Source organism: Leptonychotes weddellii, chromosome 11 (assembly GCF_054177405.1).
Source record: "Leptonychotes weddellii isolate Sample4059 chromosome 11, ASM5417740v2, whole genome shotgun sequence".
Lineage (NCBI taxonomy): Eukaryota > Metazoa > Chordata > Mammalia > Carnivora > Phocidae > Leptonychotes > Leptonychotes weddellii.
In genome coordinates, this window is record NC_138379.1 from 21,526,019 (window position 1) to 21,553,211 (window position 27,193).

A 27,193-nucleotide genomic window follows, 5' to 3' on the forward strand; every position below is an offset into this window, starting at 1 on the left:
AGCTATGGACGGAGGAAGATGTTTGGACTCAGATATTGGGAAAGGGGTTGAAGGGAGGAGGTGGGCAGAGATTCACTTATTTATTTAACTTCTATTTAGTTCTTTTCTCCTCTTCGTGGTATTTCTCTTATCTGCCTATTCATCCTTGGATATTGTGCTCAAGAAACCATCCTCTGGAGACCCTTAGATTTAACGGAACAATCTTGGAGGGTTTACAGGGTGCCAGACTTTAAAGCGCTTTGCATATCTTTCACATTTCATTTCCTTCTCTTAGCACTGGGAGGTTGGGAATGTTACTCCCATGCAGCTTATGGGATGAGGAAAAGTTGAGGAATTTGCCAATTACTCCACTGTCAGGTGGTGACGGACCCAAGCTCTGGCGTACCAATGCCTGGCATGCAACTACACAGCGGTCCCTGTGGGACTGCGCTCCCCTGGCACGGTCCCCGGGATGAACTCCTAGAGATTCCAGGTTCTCGGCACACTGTGCGTTAGATCTCCAGGTTATTTACCTACTGGTTGCAAGTTTGTACCCTTAAATAACATCTTCCTGATTCCCTCACCCATTAGCCAGCCGCACTCGGCGTCTGACAAGGGTCCGCACAGCCCCGGGACTGAAGAGTACCTCCCCAGGACAGAAAACTGGGGAGACATGGAGGCGCAGACACTGCTGGGGTTCTGGGGTCCCGTGACCCCGCCCGGAGGAGCCTGGCAGGTTCCTAGCGACAAGCTAAGCACCGCTGACATCTCCCGGGAGCGCTTACACGTTGCAAATCTGTCAAGAGAGCGGGTTTAATTCTCACTGCGGCCCCGCAAAGGGGATTATTTTTTGGTCCCATTTTCCAGACGAAGAAAAGTGAAGTCTCCCCTCCCCGACAGTCACAGCGTGCGGCAGGTGCTGGAGGGGTAGGTGTCTGCTGCGTCCCAAAGATAATAAAATCTGCACGGATTTCGTCATTATTATGCAAAGCCGGCGGGGAGGCTCCGACCCTCCCCTGCCCGAGCCCATCTGTCTTCCGTGCGCCGCCCCCGGGGCTCAGAAGCCGAAGGCGAGCGGGAGTGGGTGGAGACGCGTCCCCCGCCGCTAGCTGGGCAGTCTCCCCGCGCCTTGCCAGCCAGCGCCCCCGAGGCCAACCTCCCAAAGCTTAAAAAAAACCACGGCCTCCCCAGCACCCCGCCCGCCGGCCGCCCCCCGGGAGCTGCATTAATATTAATCCCGATGAATAATTGAAGGCCAGAGATTTATTCGGGCCGCGGCGGGGGAGGGCGCGCAGCTGGGTTCGGCTGGGCCCGGCACCCGGGACGCGGGAGGATGGGGTGGGTGTGTCGCCCGCGAGGGGGAGCTTGCGGGTGAGCCTGCGGGTGAGCGCGGCGCCGGAGCGCGTGTGCCAAGGAGCGAGGGGGAGCGCCGGGGGCTGCTGAGCGAGGCGAGGACGGAGGGGCATCCCAGGTCTCCGGGCCCTGGCCTGCGCTTCGCCGGGCGCGGGGTGACCCGGGGCCACGCGGGCTTGAGGGGGAACAATAGCGACTCCTTAGATCCTCTGGGTTCCTGCCACCGGCTGCCCAGGCCTTCCCGGCGACCAGCGGGGCCTCCTTTCTTATTTGGCTAATTTATGGCGAGAGGCCGGGGTGGGGAGGGTGTGTGTGTGGCGGGGGGGGGGGGGGGGGAGGCACGGCAGAGGAGGGACCTCGTCTGGGGACGGGGGGCGAGGGGGCGGCAGTTAAAGGAGTCTCCCGAGGCGGCGGCGCGGGTGATGTCAGCTCTCGACGAAAATAGAGAGGGATCGCCTGCAAATCCCCAGCTGCGGCGGGGCTAAACCTCGCAATCCCTCCCCGGCGGCGCCGAGCCAGGGCGCAGCGGCCCGCCACCGCGTCCCCCGGCGCGCACACACCCGCACACGCGCGCACGCACGCACACACTCCCCTGCACCCCCGCGGCACCCCCCTTCCCCGGCCTCCCCCGCCGCCCGCCAGCAGCCCGCGCCAGGCCCCGCGCCGCGCATCGAGCCCCGCAGCACACGCAGGTGGCGGCGGCGGCCCGGCGGCCCGGGGGCGGCGCTGGCTGGCGGAGGCCACCCCCAGCCCCCCGAACGCCCCGCCGAGCGCCGGCGAGGCGGGACGCGCGCGGCGGAGAGCCGAGCCGCGGCTTAGCGCCGGCCCGAGCCTCCCGCGCGGGCTGAGGCACTAAAGGGCTTACCCGGGAGGGGGGTGGGAGGCGGGGAGACGCTCCCCCTTAAATAGCGCGCTCCGCCACTCGCCGGCGCTCCCGCCGCGCCAGCTCGCCCCGCGCCCGCCGCCGCCGGACCGCGCCGAAGAGGAGGGGGCGTTCCCCAGACCATGGCATCCACCGAAGGGTGAGGGGGCTTTTCTGCGGACCCGCGGGGGAGCGGGCGCGCGCGGGGGAGGGGGGGTGGCCCCTCATCCGGGATGGGGACCCGGAGACGTCGGCGCCGGGCCTCGGAGACGGTGGTGGCGGAGCGATGGCTTGGCTGGGGGTGTGGGATGGTGGGGAGGGGATTGGTTTTCCGTGGCGAAGCTAGCTGCTTAACCCTTTGAAGATGCGGGGGACGGACGACGGTTTTATTTGAATGAAAAGGGTACGGTGGAGGTGTGAAGAGGAGTCCGACGAGAGAACGCTCTAGAGGTTACTTTTTGAGATTGGGCACGGTGTGAGCGGCAGACATTGCCCGGGGAAGCAGCGCTTGGAGCCAGGCGCGGGCTGGAAGGTGGGGACCGGCCCGGAATGAATGAGCCGGGACCGGCGGCGCGAGGACTTGAATGTCAGCTTTGCAGAGTCGCGGGGGAGAAGCCCGGCCCGCACAGATCGCACCTTGCCCTTGGATGGCGGAATCTCCCTGGCCCGCTCTAAGGACGGGTGGAAGAGATTTGGGTACTTCCCGGGAAGAGGCGGGAAAAGAAGTGATTTGGGGCAGGGACAGGAGTCCCCCGATGCCAGCGGGTGAAGCGCTGCCTTCCCCATTCTGCCTGGGGCCGTGGAGTCCTCTCCTGCCTCATGAGGAGCAGGTGGAGGGAGAATGTTCCCAGAGGCAAATGACTGCTGCATTTAGCAGGAGGGAGATGGGGCTGCAACGGGCAAAAGGGTCCCTTGAATACTCACACCTCAAAGGAAGGGTCCAGAACAAGGTCCCTGGATGAGTATCTCCCAGGAAACTTCTGGCTTGGTAGAACCCAAAATAGGGATAAAAGGACTAGTTGGGGAGGTCAGCTCTTTGGTTAATTCACAAAATTGCACTGGCCACTTGCAAGAGATCACTGCATCCAAGTTGCGTGGAAAGCAGTTCCTCTGGGCACGGGTGAAGAATCCTTAGTGCCGCCACTTAACATAATTTCTCTCTAAGACATTTTACCAACGCCACAGGCTTGTTTTTTGGGAAAGACTCTCTAAGTAGGAGTAAAGAACTTGTTCCAAAGTCAGATCTTTAGATTCCAACCTCCAGCAAAAGGAAGGTATTTCCAAAACCGTCTCTCTGTGTTCAGGAGAAGGAACTCATCCCTTTTCTGTCCCCGGGACTCCTTCTGAAGGAGTCTGGCACCTTGCGGTAGCATGAGATTTCTTCTTTCTTTTCATTCTAACATTTCAGCAGTGTGGACTTTTTTTGATGATTATTTCTCCAAAAAAAGATACTCCAGAAAGACACGTGTGTACAAAGAAGGTGGTACATTGTGCTGAAACAGAGATCTAGAGTTAAATATTAAGAACCCATATGGCTCAATCTCAGAGCCTTTCCCTGCTGAATCAGTCTTTCATACGGGAAAAGATATAAAGGCATTTCTGGCTGCCTTCATGGCCCTTCTAGGCTTACCCCTGCGTGTAAAGGCTAGGTTCAAAAACATCTGTGAAAGAGGTGGATAATGGTTGTTTTTCAAATCCTGCACCCAACTCACTCCTTATTTTGAGAACCAGAGAGGGAAGGGAAAGGTTAAGGCAATAACAAAGACCCCCAAAGGTGTGTATCTCACCTCTGCTCTAAATGAGAGCTGTGAAATGATTTGACATTAAATACAGAGAAGTGATTTTCAGTATTTTTAAGATTCACAATCAATTAATGCAGTATCTGTGCATAGTTAAGAAAAGATGGGTCAAAAAAACCCCTTGTATTTAGGAGATGAAAGACCTGAAAAAAATTGAAAGGCTGGGGAACATAGCGAAATCTATGACCCATTATCATGTAAGAGCAGTAACTGATAAGCAGGTGACTTTTTCAGAAGCCTTGGTCTTGCTCCGTCTGTTCTGTTCTTCCATCTTTTCTTCCAGGACCATTTACCCGAGTACTTGGGTCGACCTCACATAGAAGGCGCTCTACAGGGATACAAACACATACATAGTCTGAGAACTGGCTTTTAGAGAGTCGGCTCCAATCGAAGACTTTGATTAGTAAATTTTCCTGTGGTTTGGTGAGATTCTCTTGCCTCTTCTGACATCTTTGATTGATGTGCCTTATAAACAGAAGTTCACGGAGAATCCTCAGGCCAGTTGCCTTTGTTGGCTTTTGCTTTCTACCGATGTTGAAGCTGTTTCTTTGAAACACAAACACATTGCTGAGAAGGAAGCAAAAATAGCAATACAGTTATGTTTTCAATACCTGTATTTTCAGTTCAACTCTGTTTGATCGAGAATGTTTGAGACATGGGAGAGTATGGTAAACTGGCCATTCTGGTTACCATTCCTTTGGTGATATAGTTACTGTCAAATACATATGCCGATTACCGATTAGAAGCAACAGTGACATCTTATGTTTGTTTAGCATCCTACTTGCAAAGCTTATTTGTGTATATCATCACATTTGATTCTTCCAATGTCTGTGAAGTAGGTGGCCCAATGAAAATGGGCTTTAAGAATAAAATGGTATAAAATTTACTGTCATCGTTCCAGGAAGATTCCAGGACTTGGCAGAACTTTGGGGTTACCACCTGGAAATGTCAGTTATCATCGAAGAGTGTACTAGGTGTGTCTAGTGCAGAAGATTACTGGCTTTCTCTCAAACCTTTGGCATATACACCCTGCAAACTGCCTTTTGGAATCTTCTTGTGATCAGCCTCTGCACTCGTCGGTCTTTGCCTTCACAAAGTATACTCAAAAGCGGTTTGGTTATTTGAGGTTTCTGATTATTTGCAGCCGGGATTATTAGTATCCATAAAAGCCAACAGTGGACTCTTTGGTAGTTCCCAGGCCCCAAGAGGTATTTTCTTGCAAAGCAACGTCTAATTAGATAGTTGAGCACTCTTTTTTTTTCTGGCTCCCCAGACATGGCTAGAGTTATGGTTTTAGGTCCCTGACCCAAATTGGAAAGAGATTATAAGTAGTTGGTGGCAGACAGGCTAGGGTCAATTATGGACTGAGTTATATTGGAGTGCCTAGATGTTGTGGAGGTGGACATTTTAGAAGTATGTTCTGGGGGGTGAAAGACTGCTAAGTCTCCCTGTTTGTCAGGAACCCGCAGCGATCTGTCTTCTGATCAGTTCCCAGGAGCCAAGGGGTCAGGGCGAAAGCCAACCACAAGGGCTTGGGTTTCAGTTTGACTAAGGAAGCAAATGAAACAGAAAACTGCTGACAGCAGAAAAACCCTGGCAAGGGAGACCTCTGGATTTATTATTTCAAGCAAACAAAAGCAAAACATAACGATTGCCGTCTCCCTCCTCCCCTCGGGAATGAGGCTGAGGTCAGTGGGAGGAAGAGCTCATGGAGTGGACTTATTGGAAAGCAAGTGGAGGGCATGGGGTTTGGGGCCCAGAGGGGTTTGCATATTGCATGCCTCAGGCTTTGCTGCTGTTTTCATTTCTCCTTTAGAAGAATATAAAAATCAGCCTCCTTGGGTAAAAGAGATAATAATGGAATTATGAAAAAGCCATTTCATGTTTACTAAGACAGCCTCTTGTGAGGGACTGAAAGCTCAATTCTAACAAGAAACAATTTCTAAATCCAAACTGCATTTCCACCAAACGAAGTAGAAGAGCCAGGGTGTTAAAAAACCAAAAGACAGGTCTGCCCATCAGTATCAATGGCCGCTTCTTTTGCCCTTTTATACAACACGATTAGGTGATGTCTCCTTTCGCTTCAAATTTAAGGAAATTGTTAGACAAGGAAAAGTGCCTAAGAGGTAGCGCTTTGGCTGCAGAAACCAGCAATATTTAACAGCTACGAGTGAAATTTCTGGGTCATTGTGCCATAAATCCTAGAGATCTAGGATTGCAAAGCTTTTCACGGTTTGAAGCTCAACACAGGTTGATTTCAATGTAAATTCCCCGGTCCCCACCCTCCTTTAAGACTGTATTACCAATGCCCAGATGTCTGGTTTTCCCCCATTTAAAGGCAAACGAAATTGTTTTCCATGCTGATTTTTCCCCCAAGGGACTGGCTAGTCTCTGGATCTAACTGAATCTACTCTTCATGTCAATGACCTGCGATGATTATTTTAATCAAATAAGACACCAATAATTTAAAACCTTCTAGCAATAGTAGACAGGAGTATCCCTCTCTAGATAAAATTCTAGTTTTGCTTGTGTTTTAAGAACTTGTCCTTGAAGTCTGAAAAAAAAAAATCGAACAAATGACATACACCGCTTTGCTTGCAGCCTTGTCTGTTTGCTCTTAACAGCTTGTTGGGGGCAAGCAGAATGTTTCATAGCAAGGGTTTTAGAAGCCAGATTACGGCAAATCTCTTTATTTACCAGATCCTGTACTTGCTGTCTCCTCCCTCTGCCCGCCCCTCACCCCTTAACGCACCAAGTGCCAAGTCCTTGGGATGAATTCATTAAAGGAGTGCTTAAAAATACCTCATTGCTCCCATTTCCACGTGCTCCATCATTGATTGGAGGCAGATGGGCCGCATATTTGTCAGCAGAGTAGAAAAGGACTAGCATCTCGTTATAAATCTCTCTGGTTGGCTTCAAGTGATGGCAGAAGAGACAATGGGCCAGCCGAATCAAAGGCAAATGGAGAAAAGGGAAGATCCTCAAACTTTTAAAAAGGATAACTCATTTTCTTAGTGCTTTGCTTTTTTTTTTTTTCCAAAATGGTTGGTTTTCAACAGTGTTGCTATTTATTTACTTACCTTTCACCGATGTATCTATTTAATTTTCCATATAGATGAGCAGGTACAACGGCTGTCCGCCGAACCGTCTGGTATTTTTGGCAATCTTGGTAGCTACTTTGGATGATAGACTCATTGAGCAAGGGCTGTCCTTTAAAGATGGGATGAACTCTGTTTTAGTGGCTGGACTTGGTCTGTGTCAATCCTGGCTCCTAGGATGCATGATGGTTCATGTTAAAGACCTTGAGTGAAGTCCCTGGAGACAAGGAGGGAGATGTTTACCCTCCCACACACCCCTGTAGTGTTAGAGGCTTTGTTTAAATCACCAAGAGTACTTTCTTCTGTTACATTTGGTCAGAGGGGCCATCTGTTACTCGCCCTTCGTCATCTGGCACGGGACCGTCTCTCGTGTGCTCCTGCCATGGTGGGTTCCCAGGCGCTGTGCTCTCAGGATCACAGGGCTGGTGGGAAGGTTGGAAGTGGGTCTGAGGCTCGTCTGCATCCCAAGCGTTGCTCTTCCCACAGCACTAGCCATGAGGTACTGGATCACTGCAGATGGTATGTGGCCCCCAGACAAGTATGTTCTTGGCTTATGCAGGATTTTGAAAATGTTAGAATTATTTGCTTATAAACCTCTTTCACCTGAAAAAGGAATCCTGATTCTGGCTTCTGGCAAACATTGGGAAATCTGATGGCAAATGATCTGTCCTTTTGTGTTGGTACAATTTATTGAGTGATTACACCCCTGTGTTGTTTTAAGCACTTTATATGTATTAATTTATTCAGTCTCCACTGCAATGTGATGCACAAGACCTAGTATCATCCCCATTTTACAGGTATGGAAATTGAGGCATAGAGAGATTAAGGAATTTGCCCAAGGTTTCACAGTTGGTGGCAAAGACAAGCTGTAAATCCAGGCAGCCAGGCTCTGGCAGCCTGGGCTCTAGCCGTTAGAGTACACTGCTTAGTCCCGCTGGGGCCAAGTGGCTTTTGCCGGAGATAGGGCATATGGCTTTCAGGTTGGGCACAGTCTTTTCTGAGACTCCTGGCGCATGTTGCCTGCTCGACCTCTTACCTCTCTAAGGCAGCCTTTGAGAGAATGAAAGCTTGGGTTCTGTCCTCTTCCGGACTGCCACTGCCCAGTGGTTGTGAATTGGGGGAATTCTTCAAAACCCATCTCTAGGACATGAAAGGTAATTCCAGCCACCTTTTCTTGTTAACCCTTTAACCACTACCTTCTTGTTATTTCCTTTAACTTTGGTCTGGGTTGTTCCTGATGATCAGTTCTTTTGTAATTATTGGTTGTCAGGATGCCAGTAACACAGTCTTATCCAGATACAGTGCTCTGAAACAGCCCAGGCAGGGCATGACCACATGGGTCCCCTCCTTCGGAATACTGAGCCTTGGGCATGCACTTGGGCAAATGTAGCTGAGTATTTTATGGCTCTGGAATTTATCCTTTCCTGTATGATTTTAAGCATAGTGGTTTAGGGTTGTGACATCACTTACCCACTTTCCTAAAACAACTATTACCCTGTCCTTTTAGGAGTAGGGCTGATATATATATATTTGCAACATATGCAAACAGTGATGACTAGAGATGTCTTTTAAATTGAGGAAGAAATTTTTCAGAGGTCTTATTGTTGTGTATTTAAGCACAGTTTGCTGATTACTCAATAGGTGGCAGTAAATATCAGCACTTTGTCCAGACTGGTGGTTTGACTCCCTTTGGAAGCCCCTGGGTTCTTGGGGACCCCCAAGTCCCACAGCATTCCATTCTTTTTTCATTGGAAAAAAAGTGTCTCCACCAAATGTATCATTTAGTATTTGTGAGACAATTGTCATATATCAGCAGTGTTTATAGATAACAACATAAACAAAATATAAATAAGACCATTCATTTGAATTTATTCCAAGTCTGTGTGACTATACATATATGATTTCATTAAATCCTTGGAAAATTCCTATGGAATATTATGCTCATTTTACAGATGGAGAATCTGAAGCTTTGAGGAATTTTGATTTTAGGCTGTTATTGGGGGCTTTTTTTTTTTCATCTAATTCTACTGTGTTTCAAAGTATGCACATTTTGCAGTTATTTCACATTTCCTTAAAATTTCAGTGTTCCCTTTGTTTGTTTGTTTTAGCGCCAGTGGGTAGATTCAATCATTTTGGTCAAAGGAAATAAGATAGCCGAGTGTCCTTGCAGAAAGAGATGATAAAGAATTTAAGAGACAATGCACAAGAAAGATGTCAATGATTACAGAGAAGTTAACTTATCTTTGAATGGAGATGTGACATTAAAGAAGATGCCGCCATTAAAAAAAAAAAAAAGAGGGAATAAGTTTAGGCAACTGAGAACAATGGTCAGACCCCAGCTTGTAGACATCAAACCAGAGAATTTCAAGTAGAAGAAGCAGTTGCAGTGCATGGAGGGAGGTGAGGTAAAAGAAGACAGGTAAAACAAGGAAAGCATTCTTTTCTGTTAGGTATCAGGCAAAGCCAACTGCTGCAAACCAAATGTATTTTTGTTTTTATCTCAGTCTGTACTTAAAAGGGCAGTTGTGATCTGATAACCAGCTTTGTTAGGAAAGTGGATGGAAGTCAACATGAACAAAGTACAATTAGATAAACTTCTCTAGAGGTGAAATGGATGGATATTAGCTGACGACACTCATCTCAGACACACGGAGGGGACTCATGGTCCCTGGGGAATGGGCTCAGCTCTTATTTTTTTACATTTAGATGGAACTTATGGTCTGGAAAAAGTAAAAAATAAGTTTGGGACCAATTTCTAAGAATCGAATAGAGAGTATAGGATTATAGACTGAGTCTATTTCCCTGGTGTTTCTCTGGGATTCAAAGTCATCAATCAGCAGACATCCTAGGCTAGAAGCTCTGAAGGGATCATCGATTTTTTGATCATGATTAATTGCTAACATTTCAGATGAAGAGCTAATCATTTGTCGAAGTTTACCTATTAGTCTGAGAATATTCAGATTTGGATTCTTTTCAAGACACTGCTACACTGGGTTTGAGGCATTATTGCTGGTCGGTCTGGGAAGCACTCTGAGGTGGAGACTTGTGTACATGAAGTTTATTGAGGGGAGCTGGCAGGCATAAATCCCTGCGGAAGAGGGAAGGAAGAATGGGTGGGCAGGGGGACTTGCCTTTTTTCTTGTTAACCCTTTAACAAGAAAAAAAAAACTGCATTGTTCTGTTGAAACAGTCCCATCAAAGGGCTCAGCCCATCCCACAGGAAGCTCTGGTGCAGGGATGTTTCTTTAGAATGATCCTGAATGGAGAAAAGAGGTCTGGCCTTTCTACCGCTGCATTAACCAGCTGCTGGATCTGGGCTGTGCTTGGGCAGTGGGCATGGCCCGGGGTGAGTCCAGGGCTAGGCTTAGGGGGCGCTATAGTCCATAAGCGTCATTTACCAGCACTGTCAGCCGCTGGGGGAATAAATCTTACAGTCCTGAAGGTGGGAGCATGGGAGTCTTGCTGGCACACCGCAGCATCCATTGGTGACTCCAAATTAAAACACTTGAGCGATAATAAAATAATGGGTACAGTTGCCTTTGATCTGAATATCCAGGCCTCCACAAAGCTATTATCTGGAACAAAATGCTATACCTTAAAAGAGTATGTGGTTGGGGGGAAAGGGTGGGGAGAATGAGTAGACATCACCTTACCCAGGTTTAGCTGTGACCCACGCAGCCCCCAGAGACGGATGACAGAAGCTCTTCTCGTCACTCCGGAACTGCCAGAAGTTTCTGGTGCAACAGGAGGATGGTTATCTGAAATTGCTGCCTAGGAAAGTGTTCTCAACTCTGGTTATTGGAAGGGGCCAGAAAGAGCAATAGATAAATATATTGGGGAACCAGTGTAGAGCTATTATTGATACTTCCAGTGTTGACAGCAACTGTTTCTATATTCCTACTAGTGTATTTCCCATGGAGTCCTTACCTTGGGAAAAGGTGGGCAGTGAACTGGATAACCCTTTTCTGGAATATCTACTGTGTTGTTCTGTTGATTCAAGAGCTCATGCATTCTGTCCACCTGCAGCTAAAGGTGCTTTTACATTGATATGTCTCAGCTCTATTCCCTTGGCAAATATTATGTTCAGAGATGAAAGGGTACTTTTATACATAATCTAAGACCTTGTAGATTATACTTTTACAGACATTTCCCCTTACTCTCTCATCGTAGCTGGCTCTGCTCTCTGAGACCAGGGCATTGATTATCAATGTGTTTGTGTTTTTATTAGCACAGCAACTTAATTCAAATGGCTTACTTCTAGAACAGTAGAAGGTAAAACAAGCCAACATTGAAAATTGTCTTTCTTTTCTTTACCTCTTTTAAAGAGTTTCAAATCTATTATTTACTGTAGCAAAAAGATACCGTGCATGTTTCCAGTATTTGGATAAAGACAATACTGAATCAGCATTTAGAAAATCCATTTTGTACATAGAATTTAACTATCAGCCAAATAAAGGGGTATGAAGGATTCAGTCTTCACTGTCAAATTATTTTTAACAAAAATTTTTAACATTTTGTCCTCTGGATCAGTGGCTCTATCCCCATAACAGTGACAAGAACAACAACAAAAGTAGCATTATTGGGCGCCTGGGTGGCTCAGTTGGTTGAGCGACTGCCTTCGGCTCAGGTCATGATCCTGGAGTCCCTGGATCGAGTCCCGCATCGGGCTCCCTGCTCGGCGGGGAGTCTGCTTCTCCCTCTGACCCTCCCAACCCTCCCCCCTCTCATGTGCTCTCTCTCTCAGTCTCTCTCTCTCAAATAAATAAATAAAATCTTTAAAAAAAAAAAAAGTAGCATTATTAAAAAACCAAAACAAAACCAAAAACCTCCCCTAAGCCTCAAATATTACAGAATGGCATAAAGTAAAGAAGTAAAAGAATGCCTCAACCCTGCTCTCGAGAATTACTCATTTTTTGGTCTGTCCTTTGAGACATTTTTCTATGGCCATACAAACATCCTGTTGTTGATATGCAAATCATACCATCCTATACAGACTGTTTTACAGCTTGCTTTTCACTTCATACCTCCAGGGGTATGTGGGTTGAGAATGGGTGGAGAGAAGCAGAATGCAATTTTTTTTTTTTTTTTTCCCCAGGAGTGGCAATCAAGGGGAGGATGGGAATAGGAAAGTAGATGCAGGAGAGATTACATTTTGGCTTATTTGTTTCAGTTTTAGGCTGGGTACAAGGTAAGCATGTTCATGTGCTAAGGGAAAGGTTTGATTAGTGAGGGCGATGTCTTCTTGAGTACCGTTTGTGGAAGCTGATGAAAGAAAGAATTGGAACTAGAGGGTAATTCATTGCTTGCTCTGAAGGTTCCTGCAGAGGAGGGCAGGGTGGCTCTGTGAGTCCTTGGCCGTGGTTCCTATAGTCTTCTTATTTGACCAATCCCACAGCCCATGGCGTGGGGTAGGACAACTCAGGACAGAGGGGGAGAAAAAGGTCACCTGCCTGGCCTGCCAGATCTGGGCCTTCCACCCTCATGATCCATGGAGTGATGGATGGGGCAGCCAGCTAGAGTCGGATAGATTTTAGTAGTGATTGTCTTTATAGTTTAAGATTTAACTTCTGGAAGCCTTTCTAAGTCTCCCTAGCTGGGATTCTTCTCTTTCTCCCCAAGGGTTCATTTGTAATCTTGGGTGGCTGGTGAAATTTCTTTGGACTCATTCTCGATCCCCATTTTCTCTGCTCTGCGTTCTCTTTGGATCACTTCTTGGGCCTTATCACACCACATGCATATTGAAAACTCTAAAACATATATTTCTAGCTCAGACCTCTTCTCCAAGCTCCAGATTCATATCTCCTATCATCTAATTGACATCTCCCTTTGTGCGATGCATAGACATCTCCAAATTATTGCGCGTACAATGGAACTCTTGATACTTCTTCCTGCAGCCGTAACCCTATGCCCTCCCAAGTTTCTCCCTTCTCAGTAGATGACACTGGCATCCCTCTGGCCATTCAGAGTGAGCGGTGTAGGTGTTACCCCTGTTTTTTTTTTTCTCTTCCGTCAGCCCCAACCTACAAGCTTTCCCTGTCCCATCTCCTAAATGTAGCTTTGCCACCACCCTCACGTCTGCTCGGACAACGGCATGGCTCTATTGGAAACTCCACAGCCTCCTAACTGTCAGTTCCTCAACTACCCCCCTGGTCTTGCCCACCCCCTTAGGGCCCATTCCCTTTGTCTGGACCACTTCCCACCCTCCGCCCACCGCCATTCTTCAATTGGCTGGCACCCTTTAATCCTAGAGCATCCTTCAGTTCTCCGTGCGGACACCATTTCCTAGAGAGGTCTTCTCCCATCCCTCCAAAAACCTCATCCCCCTTTCTGAGCCCCACGTCATCCCCTTTGTTTGCTTCCTTCACGGCATCAGGTGTAGTGTTTAAATATTTTATTTATTTACCTTCTGGTTTGCCTCTACTTCCCTCACCAGCATGGAAGCACTCTGGCAGCTGGTCCGTCATCGCCTCTCCCTAGATCCTGACACCGTGCCCTCAATAAACATTGATTGATTGAATGCGTGTTGGCCTCACCCAGCCTGGGCATGCAGGGAGGGCTTCTCAGAAGAGGAGACATTTGAGCTGGGTCTCTTCCAGGGAGTTTGTTCCTGTTACACTTTGTTCAGCCCTCTCTTACAGCGCTTTATGCTAATAGTGTGTGTTGCCTCGTCTATCTGCTCACCGTCCTGGTGTCTCTCTGAGGATCAGGACTGCATTCCTTTCTTTGTGCCTCGGTTTATTATCATTATCACGATGCATGTGGGTGTAATCGAGTTGTCTAGCTTGGGAAGGAGACCTGCTAGGGCATACAGAGGCCAGAAGGGGATGGTTTATTTTATTTATTTATTTATTTATTTATTTTTAATTTTTTTAAAGATTCCATTTATCTATTTGACAGAGAGAGACACAGCGAGAGAGGGAACACAAGCAGGGGGAGTGGGAGAGGGAGAAGCAGGCTTCCCGCTGAGCAGGGAGCCCAATGCGGGGCTCGATCCCAGGACCCTGGGACCATGACCTGAGCCCAAGGCAGGCGCTTAACCCATTGAGCCACTCAGGTGTCCCCAGAAGGGGATGGTTTTAAGGGGGCATCCGGGCCAAAGTGGAGAGAACACGTCCTTTTGCTTCTTGGGACAGGTCCTCTTTTTAAGGTTCTGCCCAGCAATCAGTAACCAGACTTTTGACTGCTAGGTGTTGCTAGGGTTCAGGTAGTTTACAAGAACAGCTAGTTGGACAACAGCTCATCTTGTGAAGCCACAAATGTATTTGTCATAACCAGTCATGTTCCTGTGCTCTTGTCTGGGAAAAATTACAAACTCCTGTCACTGCAGCTGTCTTAAAAATGCAGTGAAGTTGAATCAGATGAGACTTTTGAGCCCCAGCCCCCCATCTTTCCCAAGGACCACCTGACTCCTCTCAGAATGGTGTCTTTCTGGTCCTTTTCCTTGTGCCTTGTGAAGGAAAACAAGGAGAAGCAAGCATGAATATGATATTCAGATACAAAGAAAGATTTCTTAAGTCAAAGATGATGTTTAAATTGCATCAGTGAATAAAATCCAAGGCTCAATAGTTCAATTGCTTATAGAACTGATTTAGAAAAAGAAAAGTTACTGAAAGCTGACGTTATTGTTAAATTAATGCTTTTTAATTTTTAAAGAGATTCTGTATGTATTTAATCATTCCCAATAGCCTTCTCCTCTCTGGCTTCCTATTGTGGTTGGAAAGAAAAGCCATGAGTCTAGAAATAATACATTTTGTAGTTGGTATATGTGTTTTCTGGGAGCCTGAATAAAAACGTTTGGTGTTTTCTCTATTTCCTGAAGTTAAGTTCTTCTCTGGAGTTTTCTGGTGGCGGGACACGTTGAGGGGTATTTGTTGTGCCCTGGTGGGATAAGGGAATGAAAACTCTGGCATCTTCTTTCTTTCTTTTTTTTTTTTTAAGAATATTTATTTATTTATTTGACAGAGAGAGACACAGCGAGAGAGGGAACACAGCTAGGGGGAGTGGGAGAGGGAGAAGCAGGCTTCCCGCTGAGCAGGGAGCCCGATGCGAGGCTCGATCCCAGGACCCTGGGACCATGACCTGAGCGGAAGGCAGACGCTTAACGACTGAACCACCCAGGTGCCCCTGGCATCTTCTTGACTCTCAGTAAGAATTCTGAGATTGGGGGAAGGGCCAGTTTGTGAAAGCCCCTTCCTGAGCCTTATGGGAAAGTCTTCAGCTGAAACCACCCTCATCATCCTATTGGCAAAAGCTGGATTCCTCCTGGATTCAGGGCCAGGGCATTCACACTGCGGTGTTGGAGGTAAAAGTAAGAATCAAAACAGGACACTGTGTTTTCTAGTTTCCTCAGGCATGGAAGTCATTATTAGTGGGGAGGACCAAGCGGACACGGATCATGTTTTTACTTTATTTGCTTTCTCTTTCCCTCTGAAGACTCTCAGTGGGTTTCCAGGAAAGTAAAACCCAGATCCCACGCAATCTGCCCATAAACTGTTCTTCTGCAATCAGGACTAAACCAGTTTGTCCAGAAGGGGGCACTGTGGAGCCCCACGTAGGCTCGCTGCGGGGCAATGGTAATTTTCCTGCAGCCTGAAGCCAGAGCCAGAGGGCAAATTGCCTCTTTCCCAGGCCAACACCAGCTGTTGTCTTGGTTTTTAAGAAAGGAAGTCCTACTGCTTTGATTATTTACATTTCAAGTGACCTGGAGTTGCTAAGTCACTGAAGGGACCAGAGCTCCCCGGCCCCCTGGGCTACCCCTGGGACGAGAGGTTGAGAGAGAGAGTTGACAGCCGTCTCATTTACCATCCTGGTCTTGGGTCCTCGTCCACGTCATCAGCCACCTGGCTTCTCCTTGAGAGTCATCGGTGCCGATGGAAAAAGAGTCGCTGGTTCCAGAGTTCCGGTATGTCCAAACTGGTTTTGTCTGGGTTGTTGACAGACTTTTAAGGTGAAGGGGCAACTATCGGGAAGAGGAGAGGCCTTTAACGAGGGAGCAAAAGACACTCAAGGGATTGAAAAGTACATTTTGAAAGGGCTGGAACGGCCCCCAAATAAGCAGCGCGAGAATGGGAGTATGACAAGAGTGATCCCTCTTTTCAAAAGGTTTAACCAGCCACCCCGGGAGGCCAGCTTGTATTCCAAGCCCGTTGGAAGCAGGAACAAAATTAAGACAAGCGTGAAAATGCGGTGTGTTTGTTACAGGGCGCGCTCCCTTGGGAGGAGGCCGGAGAGGAGTCAGGGACGTAGGTCCATCTGTTTGTCTCCAGAGGGCTTCCCTCTCTACCTTTGAGCTAGCCGCTGAGGCTGGCCAAGACGTTCCCATGTTTTCAGGCAGCAGGGAAATCACAGTTCCATCCAGCTGTGACTTCAGTGACGAATCAGGGCATTTTACATTACCCTTTGTTTCTTCTGTCATGGAACCACAGGGTGTTTGTTGAATGAACACACGAAAGCAGTCAAAAAAACTCCCTGGATGAGTTCTTTACGATAATAATTTCTGATTCCTGCTCCAAGAGAATCTGGGATCAAGTACCAAGAAATGCAGGGAAGCTTCAGGGCCAGCTTCACGGGCCTGTGATGGGCAGTAGCACAGGGCCTGCGCTCAGAAGGGCCTGAGCTTTGGTTTAACGCTCTGCAGTCACCATCTTAAAATTCTTAACAAGGGGCCTCGTGTTTTCAGTTAGCACTGGGCCTTGCGAGTTATGGGGCCAGTCCCGCAGGGAAGCCACATGTGTGCGGGTCTATATGAAATACTATTAATGGTGGCAGTGAACATGATGGAGAGGGTGACCTTGAGGATATCTCATCTCTTGCAGTGCACTCAAATATTCCAGTGAGGAGATCTTTTGCATAAAACAGCTTCTGGGCACCAGTGTTATAAGGGTGTGTTTTATACTCGGAAAGACCCACGCGAAATTTCCCGTCCCACCACTTATGAGCAGTATAACTTCAGGGAATTAATTAACCTCTCTGAGACTCTGAGTATTTGTCTATTACATAGAGACAATATCAGCCAGTCGATGGGGTTTGGGTGTGCAGCACTCCAGATGGTGTCTGGGACGTGGAGGACCCCCAGTAGTGGACACTGTCATTCTTCTCGAAAGAGCATTACTGTATTACTGTAATCACTAACTGTATTACATTACATTACTGTATTACTAACTGTTGAAGTTAGCTGAGGCTATCCGCTCAGCCTCCTGACTTTGCACATTAGATTGTTAATACTCAGTGCACACCCACAGCTATGTTTGCTAATTCGTTCTCCGAGCGCCACAGGTGGTAAGACGAGAAAGTAGGTCCTGGACTTTGATCTCACGGGTGCTGTGTTAGTATTAGCGTAGGTTTGTTTGAAGGCTTTTCTCTTACGTGTTTTTAACCCTTGAACTCACAACACTTCTGACTCGAAATGCATGGTGGCTTTTCCAGCATGCCCCTAACTCTCTGACAGCCAGCCAGGTGCCCGGCAATTCAATTCAATTCTGATGCTACCTACCTGAAATTAGTTTCAGATCTCATAAGCAGAGGGCTCAGTCCCACCAGACTGCCCCCACTTGGATGCCAGTGGGGAGCCCACATTGTACTTCAAGCCGACTGGCTGAGCATTCAGGGGGTTCCCACAGCCCCCTTTGCAGGTTTGATAATGCTCTAGGATGACTCACACAACTCAGGGAAACCCTTTACTTATGTTTCCCAGTTTATTATAAAGGACACCACTCAGAAGCAGCCAAATGGAAGAGATGCGTAGGAAAAGGAATTGGGGATGGGACATGGTGCCCTCTCTGGGGTCACCACCGTCCCAGCACCTTGATGCCTTCACCAACCCAGAAGCTCCTGAAGAGTCATTTAGGGTTTTCTATAGAGGTTTTGCCTTATAGGTTGATTCAATCACTGCCCATGGGTGGTTAACCCAGTGTCCAGCTCCTCTCTCTCCCCAGAGGCTGAGGGGTGGGGCTGAGACATAAATAAATAAAACATAAAAAAATCGTATGCAGCAGCTGAGCACTAAAAGATTTCTGTATGATTTTTTTAAGGGAAATCAAGTAGTTAGAAAGACTTCTGTGTTTTTCTTTCCTTTTTTTAAAAAATGTTATCTCTGGGGCACCTGGGTGGCTCAGTTGGTTAAGCGACTGCCTTCAGCTCAGGTCATGATCCTAGAGTCTTGGGATCGAGTCCCACATCGGGCTCCCGGCTCAGCGGGGAGCCTGCTTCTCCCTCTGACCCTCTCCCCTCTCATGCTGTTTCTCTCTCGCTCTCTCTCAAATAAATAAATAAAATCTTTAAAAAAAAAATTTAAAAAAAATGTTATCTCTGTTAAATTTTCATGGGACTCTGATTTTTCAGGGATGAACCTATATGATTTGTGGCAGGAGTAAAGCCATATGAAGGCACCATTCTGTAAGGGTGGAGAGTTTATCCATAACAAATTTATTCATTATGTAGGAAATCCACACTGGTTAGATACAAGCAAGCTTAAAAAAAAAAAAAACACCTATTCTGTTACTAACCGGCGATAAATATCTTTCACATTGGTGTATTTCATTTCAGACTAAATGCGTATTTTTAATAAAAATGGAAGCACAGCCTACAGATTGTCTTATAAACTAATTTTTTGACTTGGCAATGTGTTACGAACATCTGTTAATAAGTAAATTGATAAACTTTTATAATTGCTGTGGTTTCCGTTTTGTGGACGTATTATCACTTTTGAAACCAATCCCCAATCGTCAGATATTTAGCTTGTTTCAGATGTTTCACTGTTATAAAAGTCCTTGTGTATATGCCTATGCAAACCTGTCTCATTATTTCCCTGGGGTAGATTGCTAGAAGTGGAATCGCTGGGTCAGATGGTATGCACATTTATCCTCTCCGCAGTAGCTCCCAACTGTGCAGTGTCTGGGTGGGGCTAGGAGATTCGAATGACCGCATGCAGTTGTCTTTTTGAGTGTACTTCACTGCAGTGACTGTTAATTGTAGTTGTAATATAGAACGGCTCTGGGGTTCGCTTTAATTCCTGGCAAAACACGTGAGCCAGGTGTAGACAAAGAAATGTCTTTTCTCTGCACTTGGTTAAAAAAATTTTTTTTCCCCTGTCTTGGCATTTTATATGTTATGTATCCTCATTCACATTCCACATCAGTCTAGACTGAAATGATCCCATTCTTTTTGTTTCAGGGCTTTTGCACAAATTGTAGAACACTCTTAAGATTTCCTTTTCCGGAACTGTGCAGAGTTCATACTGCGTTTTTAAGGGGTTAGCTTTCCTCTAACAAGTGCTTTTTGTAAAAATAAATAAATAAAAATAAATAAATAAATAAATAAAAATACGGCCCTTTTTACTGGGGCAGGCTTCTTCCTTTCTGCCGTCCTTTTGCTTCCCCTGGAAGGAGCTGAATACCCCTTCTAGTTTGAGGACGATTAGATGGTCTGACAAGCCGTGTACAGCTGGAAAAGTCATCTTCTGCAGTGTAGACATTGCTATGCAAGGTTTGCCTCTCACATCCTTAACCTTCCTGTCTCAAGATCCAGCCCTGCCCCTTACCCCAGCCACCTCCCCACCTCCAGTTGTGGTCATCTGGATTTTGTACCCAAGTTTTATGGAAGTGACACGTACATAAGAATCCGGCAGGGAGAATCATCCAGTTGGGCTTCATTATCTGGGTAGGTCAAGCTCAGCGTTTTGGGTCCGAGTAATTAAAAGTGCTTGCTTTGGTTTCCCATCTTGGGAGATGCCTGGAAGGGGGCTAAGTGTCTGTTAAAGGCCAACTCTTGACTTCCTTTCGGCTGAAGGGAAGGACAGTGATTCAGGGAGTAGGGGAAGAAGAGAGAGGAGTGATAAGGACATGCTAAGGGTCAATGTAGATGGGGTTGCTCTTTCCAGGCTGGTAGGCACAGACTGTGGCTGAACATTTTTATTTTGGAAGTAACTTGCAGGCTGCAAATAAACGCTCACAAAGTCTCTCCTCGAACTGGGTAGTGACCCAGGCATGGGCGGGCTCTGCAGGGCTGGTGTGGCGTCCTTCCTTCCCGCTGGCAAAGTTCTGAATGGGCTCTCTCTAAAAACGCAACATACTCTGTTCTCTTGGGTTTCACAGCTCCATGGAGCTGAGAGGAGGCTAAGCTTTCTGCTGCTTAGGGTAAGACTTTGCCTTTTTTTTTTTTTAGCTCTCTTAAGATGAGCTAACTCACATCACTTCTTAGAGATAGTTGGGCGGTGGTATTGTTTTTTATTACCTGACAAACTGCGGGCCCCAGATATCTCTTTGATCAGGCTTTACTTAATGCTATGTGTGGTTGCTGTAGGCTTAAGCTCCTTTACACTACTCACCATGGGTAGCACTTCAACTCTGGGCTCTGTTTCCTTGGCCAAACGCAGACCATATTTTTGTTCCATTCCCTTCAAAAGTGAGAGTGGTCAGTGCAGGTGAAATTGTACTGGAAATGAATGCCGAATGGGCTTCGATGGCATGTCAAGGAAAATAAAGTGTTTCTACTTGCTGTCACTGTGGACTCAGAAGGTTCCAGAACATTTGGCCTAGCCCCCTCATTAGGCTGAGGCCCACAGTCAAAGTGGGTTACGGAGACCTGGGTTTTAGTCCTTGCTCTGCCACTGGCTTCTGGACCAGAAATCTATCTATTATATCTCATTCTTTTTCCTGTCCAGTATGTGAGCTTGAGAAGGCATGTTGCCCACTTCACCTGTGTTCTTTCCTGCACCTTGGACCTCCGGTCCCCCCGAAGCTTGCTGTTCTGGGGTCCCTGGGACTGTTGTTCCCGGGCACCATGCTGCTCCCTCTGCAGTCTTGGTGGAGGGGTGAGGTGGGGAAAGCCAAACTTCTCTTAGCTTCTCTGTCCTTAATGCCTCAGAGCCTCTCTCATACACGGGGGCTGTGAATGGACAGACTTTATCAAAGATTCGGGAACAATGAGAGGGTATAATGATTTAAAAAAAGATAACCATGAAAATCCCTATTCTCAGTGCTTAAGAGAAGAAGAATCTGAAACATTTGACAGGAGGTCTCCTAAGAGATGAGCTCATCCCCGGTGCCAGCTTGAGGTCTGAACTCCGAGGAAGAGCTCCTCTTCCGGTCCCCCTCCGGGCGAGCCAGCCCTGGCTTTTGGAAAGTCCCGCTCCTGCCCACAGTGTACTGAGTGTTGTCCTGGGATCTCAGTTGCCCTCCCTGCTGCAGGACAGCTCATGAGTGTTCACTGTGGAATGTTCCTGAAGTCATCATGAATCACTGTGGAGGGCACAGCCGGGAAGGCACTCTCTCTGCCCCTGGCAGTGCTCCCCTCCTCCTGGGTCTCCAGGATCTCTGGGGTCCTTTCAGTCCCTATGGAACACAGCTTGTGCTTACCACCCGAGGCCCGTGGCTCCTGAGGACAACAGTAGTCCCTGTGGGCAGTTCACCCTCCCTACCCACTGGGAAGAGAAATGTTCTCAAAATCCAACATACTCTGCAGCTCTGTCCTCCAAGGAGCACAGAGAGTTAGCTTTACTGGGCATCATGTTCCTCTCACCTTCCGGGTCATGCCCAGTGGCGTGACTGCACACTTGAGCCAGGACTCCATACCGTGCCTGACCGAACCCGGGGCCATTTGGCCCTGGTCATTTCCATGAACTAGATCAGAATCTCCAGGCCTGAATTTTCCTGGAATTCTGTCCTGCTCTTGGCTGGTGGGACGGTGGCCTTCCAGCAGATGAAGAGGCATACAGGTGTGACAGTGACATGGACTCTCTGGGGAAAAGAGAAGGGGTTGGCCCACCTTGCCTGTTCTGGCTTTTTCGGCCAAGTCACCCAGTCATTTTCTACAGGTCAAAAAAAAAAAAAAAGTTCATGCTCCTTTGACTGAAGTTCAGGAATTTTTATTTTTAATCGGCAGAGTTGAATTAGCTATTTGCATTCTCATATATTTGAAAAGTGGCCTTTCGCCCCAGCGGGCTCAAGCTGCTGGATCTGCACGTGCAGCATCCAAGGGCACGCACGTCATGGGGGGCCGGGGCTCGGCGGTGCCTGACCCAGCTGATGCCCCACACTTGGCTGAGGGTGCATTCGGGGGATGAGCGTGCACCTCAGGCCTTCACTGCAATGTGGTGAGCGGACCCCGTCACCACTGCATAGCTGGACGGTGGCTGGAAGGATCACATCCTGGGAGCTTTATACAAGACAGAGGAGTTTACCTCTCCAAATAAGTTAGACCTCGGGGTTTGCTTGGGATTTGTTCAGGGGCTAGGGCAGGAGTTGGTGATAGAAAGGGAGTAAGCTTGCAGATGGCTGAGGGAGGAAGGGCTCCATTGAGTGGGCTGGCGAGTGCTGGGTCTCAAGGGTCATGGGGCCTCTTCTAGCGTTCTCAGGAGAATAAAGCCGGCGGGGGTGGGGGAGTGGTGGGAGCAAGAGGAAATGTGTAGAAACACATGTTAATGGAAGGGAGTCTCTATTCTCTCCCATCTTTTAAGACCAGAACATTTTATTTTATTTTATTTATTTTTTAAAGATTTTATTTATTCATTTGAGAGAGAGAGACATAGAGCACAGGAAGGGGGAGAGGGAGAGGGAGAAGCAGGGATCCCGCTGAGCAGGGAGTCTGACATGGGGCTCGATCCCAGGACCCCAGGACCATGACCTGAACCAAAGGCAGACACTTAACCGACTGAGCCACCCAGGCGCCCCAGGATCAGAACATTTTAGACAACAAACCTTCATAATGTCTTTTAAATATCCACATGCCATTTTAAGAGGCATGTTTTATTCATATTTATCATGATTTTCATATTTTTGGTGAAGGGGTTCACAAATTACTAAAGGGAATGTTCAAAATTCAGAGGAAAGGTGGCTGGTGACTTTTTTTTTTCAGATTTGTAAAACATCCTTTACATTTTATCTGAATGCTTCTTGCTGGTTACCAAATCCTGATTTGGTTAAAAGCTTAGCAATGACTACCAGTTTGGGGATTATTTGTGCTGTCTCTGCTCCAGACAGTAAGGAGCAGAAAGAAGGGAAGAGTGGGCTGTGCTCGCTGTGGGTCACCTGCAGCCAGCTGGCTTTGCAGTGACCAGGGAAGGGACTCCTGTGTTAGCAAGATCAGGGGCTGGACTGGCCTCTGTCTTCAACCCAGGCAGCTTTAGAAATCAAGGCTCTCCTGAAATACCACCCCGACCCCTAGCTCAAGTCACAGTACAATGTGGCACCATTCATTGACTTAACAGACACTCCGGGAGTGTCTGGCCCTCCACCAAGTCTTAAAGAGTGGCCTTCTGTCAATTGGGTCAAATACAGCCACCATCTGGCGGCCACTTGGAGCCTGGAGGCCTGACACTCTGGAGACAGTGCACCTTGGTCTTCTGCTCCCGGCTATCCTCATGCCCTAAAGCCTTCGTACAAGGCACCTGGCACCAAGAAGGAGCTGAGGATGGCTGAATCTAGGACCAGCTCCTTACGGGATGAGTGACTTAGCCTCAGAGCCTCAGGTTCTGAAAGAACCTAGACTTCTACTAGAAAGTAGAAACGAATAGCATCAACCTGCAGGGCTGTAATGAAGGTCATCTGTCATGTGACCAGTGCTGGAACAAGTAGGTGCTCAGAAAAAGGTGGCTGTTTTAAGACGTATTATCATTCAAACACAATTGTGCTTACTATCCCTCTGACACCTAAAACTGAGACTTGAGATAGATAAAACCTTCAAAATGTGTCAATGCTACCTTTAGGCATGCCCCCCCTTCAAGTACACATGTGTATCGTGCTGCTGCCGAATCTCCCAGAAAAGGAAATCCTGTGGATGCCAAGTCTGGTTGGACACTGGGAAGGACTCGGGGCTTCCCTTGCAGGTGGCTTTCCAAGCCCCTCCATCGCCACTGGGAGAAGACTCGGGGGAACCCAGGGGGCCTTTATTGAGCAGCTAAAAGGTGGAACTTGGGAGCTCAAACTCCCTGATGTGCCTGGCCTGGCAAGCAGAAGTAGAGCAATGACCTCAGGAGGAAAAAAACCCTCTGGTCCTGGGAATTCCTATAGTTGGTGTGGGATGGCCAGCTCAGCTGCCGTGGCAGGCTTCCTCTGCCCTCGGCTGGTGACTTCCACCACCCAGGACGCAGGAGGGCGCTGCAGCCCCACTTTTCTGCAAAGACAGGGAGGCCCTCCTGGGGTTTCCGGCTGAGCCTTGAAAGATCCCCGGTCTCCTTTGTGCTTGCATGATTTCACATTCTCTGAACCTTCCTAGGTGGAAATCCGCGGGGCCCCCAAAAAACAAACAAAACCCCCAGAAAATGTGCATGGTTTCTTCAAACCAGGAAACTTAAAAAAATTTGCAAGAAATATGTTTTCACTGTAACAAAAATTTAAAAGTACATATCAGCCAAAAAGTAATTCCATACACCCCTTGAGTATAGTCTTCAACACACACACGCGCGCACGCACACACACACAAAATTGGACAGTTATAAGTGATTTTTACTTATTTACCAAAATAAGGCATCACTCTGCAAACGATTTTGTTATTTGCTTTTTTGCTTAACAATAGCCCCACGACACTTTTTCAGTCTTTCCCACATTTATTTATTTTTTTTTCCAGAGTGACTTTGTTTAGATATCTGGGACCATCAATTCTGAGGTTTGAAGCCCTAAGGTATTAAGATTGAAAATGAAAAACAGGGCCTCTGAAATGAAAGTTTCTAACTGAAGTGAAGAGAGGCTTAAAATGATTATGCTTTGGTCTCTCCAGGAGCAGCGTCTGAGCAGTCTTTATTTGCATGATGGGTAGAAGGCAGGAGACATTTCCTAAAACGAAAAGAGCAGTTACAACCTTTAAATTTCCTGAAGGGGGGGAAAAACTCCCTGAGGGAGGTTCCCCCCCCCCCACCAACCCCAAGACGGTCCTGTCTCTTTCTGGACTGGTTGGCAGGCAGATGGGCCAACCGGTTCGGCCAGCAACAGAGGTGCAATTTAACACCGCGTCTAGCTCGGAAGGGGTGGTTTGGGGTAGGGGAGATGCGCAGAAAGTAGAAATGATAGGACAGGCTTTGTTATCAGACAAGCACAGGTTCAAGTCCCAGCTGTTTCTTGTTGCCCAGCTGGGTGACCTTTCTATAGGCTAGAGACTCTGATGGTTTCCGTTCTCCTCTAGTTGGTATTTGTAACTTGACTTTTGTCTAATAAGTCGATTTCTCGACCCGCTAAATCGTATGACCTGCAGATGGAGAAGCTAATCCCTTAGAGCCTTATTTGTAAAATGTGGTAAGAAAAGTCCTCTTGCAGGATGGCTGTGAGGGGTTAGCAAACTCCTGCAAAGGCCCAGACACAAATATTTTAGGCTTTGCAGGCCGTAAAGGTTCTGTTGCAACTGCTCAACAATAGGTAAATAAGGGTGTGAGGACTTGTTCCAATAAGCATTTATTAACGAAAACAGATGGCACGGTGGGGTGGACCCAAGGGCTAGAGGTTTGCTGACCTTGCGCTGGGTCCATGCCATCCCCTAGAAATAGAATGTGAGCCTCATCGATAATAATTTTTCTTTTAGCCACAGGAAAAAAAGCAAAACGGGTGAAATTTGTTTCAGCAATAGACTCTATTTACTTTAAATGATCCAAACTATGATTGCCTCGGCATGTAATCAATACAAACAATCACTAATGAGGTATTTTACTTTATTTTTTTAAAAGATTTTTAAAATTTATTTAATTGACAGACACAGCGAGAGAGGGAACACAAGCAGGGGGAGTGGGAGAGGGAGAAGCAGGCTTCCGGCTGAGCAGGGAGCCCAATGTGGGGCTCGATCCCAGGACCCCGGGATCATGACCTGAGCCGAAGGCAGTCGCTTAACCAACTGAGCCACCCAGGTGCCCCGATATTTTACTTTAAATTCTGGTGTTATTTAAACACATCTGCGGTGTATTTTAAACTTAACGGCACAATCTCATACTGGTCACATTGCAGGTGTTTGCTAACTTGAACGCCTGGTTCAAGTGTTGCTTTAGCACAGCTTCTCCATCTGCAGGTCATACGATTTAGTGGGTCGAGAAATCGACTTATTAGACAAAAGTCAAGTTACAAACACCAACTAGAAGAGAACGGAAACCATCAGAGTCTCTAGCCTATAGAAAGGAGATGGGTTGTTTCCTGCAGTTTGGTGTGTGCGTGCGTCCTTCAGTTAGGACACTATATATTATTATAAACCATGAGAACATGAAGACGTCTTTCTTTCTGTGGCTTGTTGTCAAACATGTTTGAAATTCACTGCTTTACCTACTCAAGTGTTTTGCGTTTTGTTTTGGTTTTGTTTTAAATCCGGCTCACTGTGGTGTTTCGCTTCTTCCTTGTTCAGGCTGTGCTGGTGGTGATGGAATGAATGAATGAATGACACCAGCCAAACCAGTTACTAAATGTCACGCTGACCATTTAAAATGTACAAATCACGAATCACGGAACACTACATCAAAAACTAACGATGTATGGTATGGTGACTAACATAACACACACAAAAAATGAATAACCCCCTGAAAAAAATTTTAAAAAATGTACAAATCACCATCCCCAACTTTCAACTCTACTACTTCCATATTTCGTTTCAAAGAATCCTCATTTTATAGAGAGCAAAGCGAAACCCAGAGAGGTGAAATGCTCAATCCAGACCCAAACCCCCAGTGGTGCTTTGGGATGAGAATTAGGAAACTTGGGAGCCCGGCTTGAGAACAGCTCCTTCCTCCCCTGCTGGGGCTCCACCTCCGGGCATGAATGGAAAACTGGGTTAATTCACGAGCGGTTTAAGTGTCAGGAGTCATTTTTGCTTGGAATTTTTGAATATATAAAACAAAGTTAAAGAGATACTGCTTTCAAGTGTTTTGTTCTCTTCTTGAATTTTTTCATTGATTCTTCCACAGATTTTTCTGAGCCTCCAAAAACAAAGATGAAGAAGGTTCAGGCTCTGTGCTTAAATAGCTCACAATGCGGGGGTGGGGATGAGGGATGTTATCTTTTTGTAAAAGCATATCTAGGATGATTCAGAGTGAAGCGGAGAAGAGCTTGTTGTTGTGTCTGGCTCTTAATTCCACTCAAGATGAAAGTAGGAAACTGATAAAACCCACCTTTCTCCCTCCTGTTCTTGAGTTATGTGAT

General features: G+C 47.1%; 1 protein-coding gene across 1 annotated transcript in view; it reads left to right on the plus strand.

Moving 5' to 3' along the window:
• Positions 1-2,271: 2,271 nt before the first annotated feature.
• Positions 2,272-27,193, plus strand: part of SLC1A2 (solute carrier family 1 member 2) — a 142,082-nt gene continuing 117,160 nt past the window's right edge. The window contains exon 1 of the mRNA XM_081798356.1: positions 2,272-2,354. Within this exon, the coding sequence (XP_081654482.1) occupies positions 2,338-2,354 (17 nt within the window). The 5' untranslated portion in view covers positions 2,272-2,337. The remainder of the gene's footprint in view (positions 2,355-27,193) is intronic.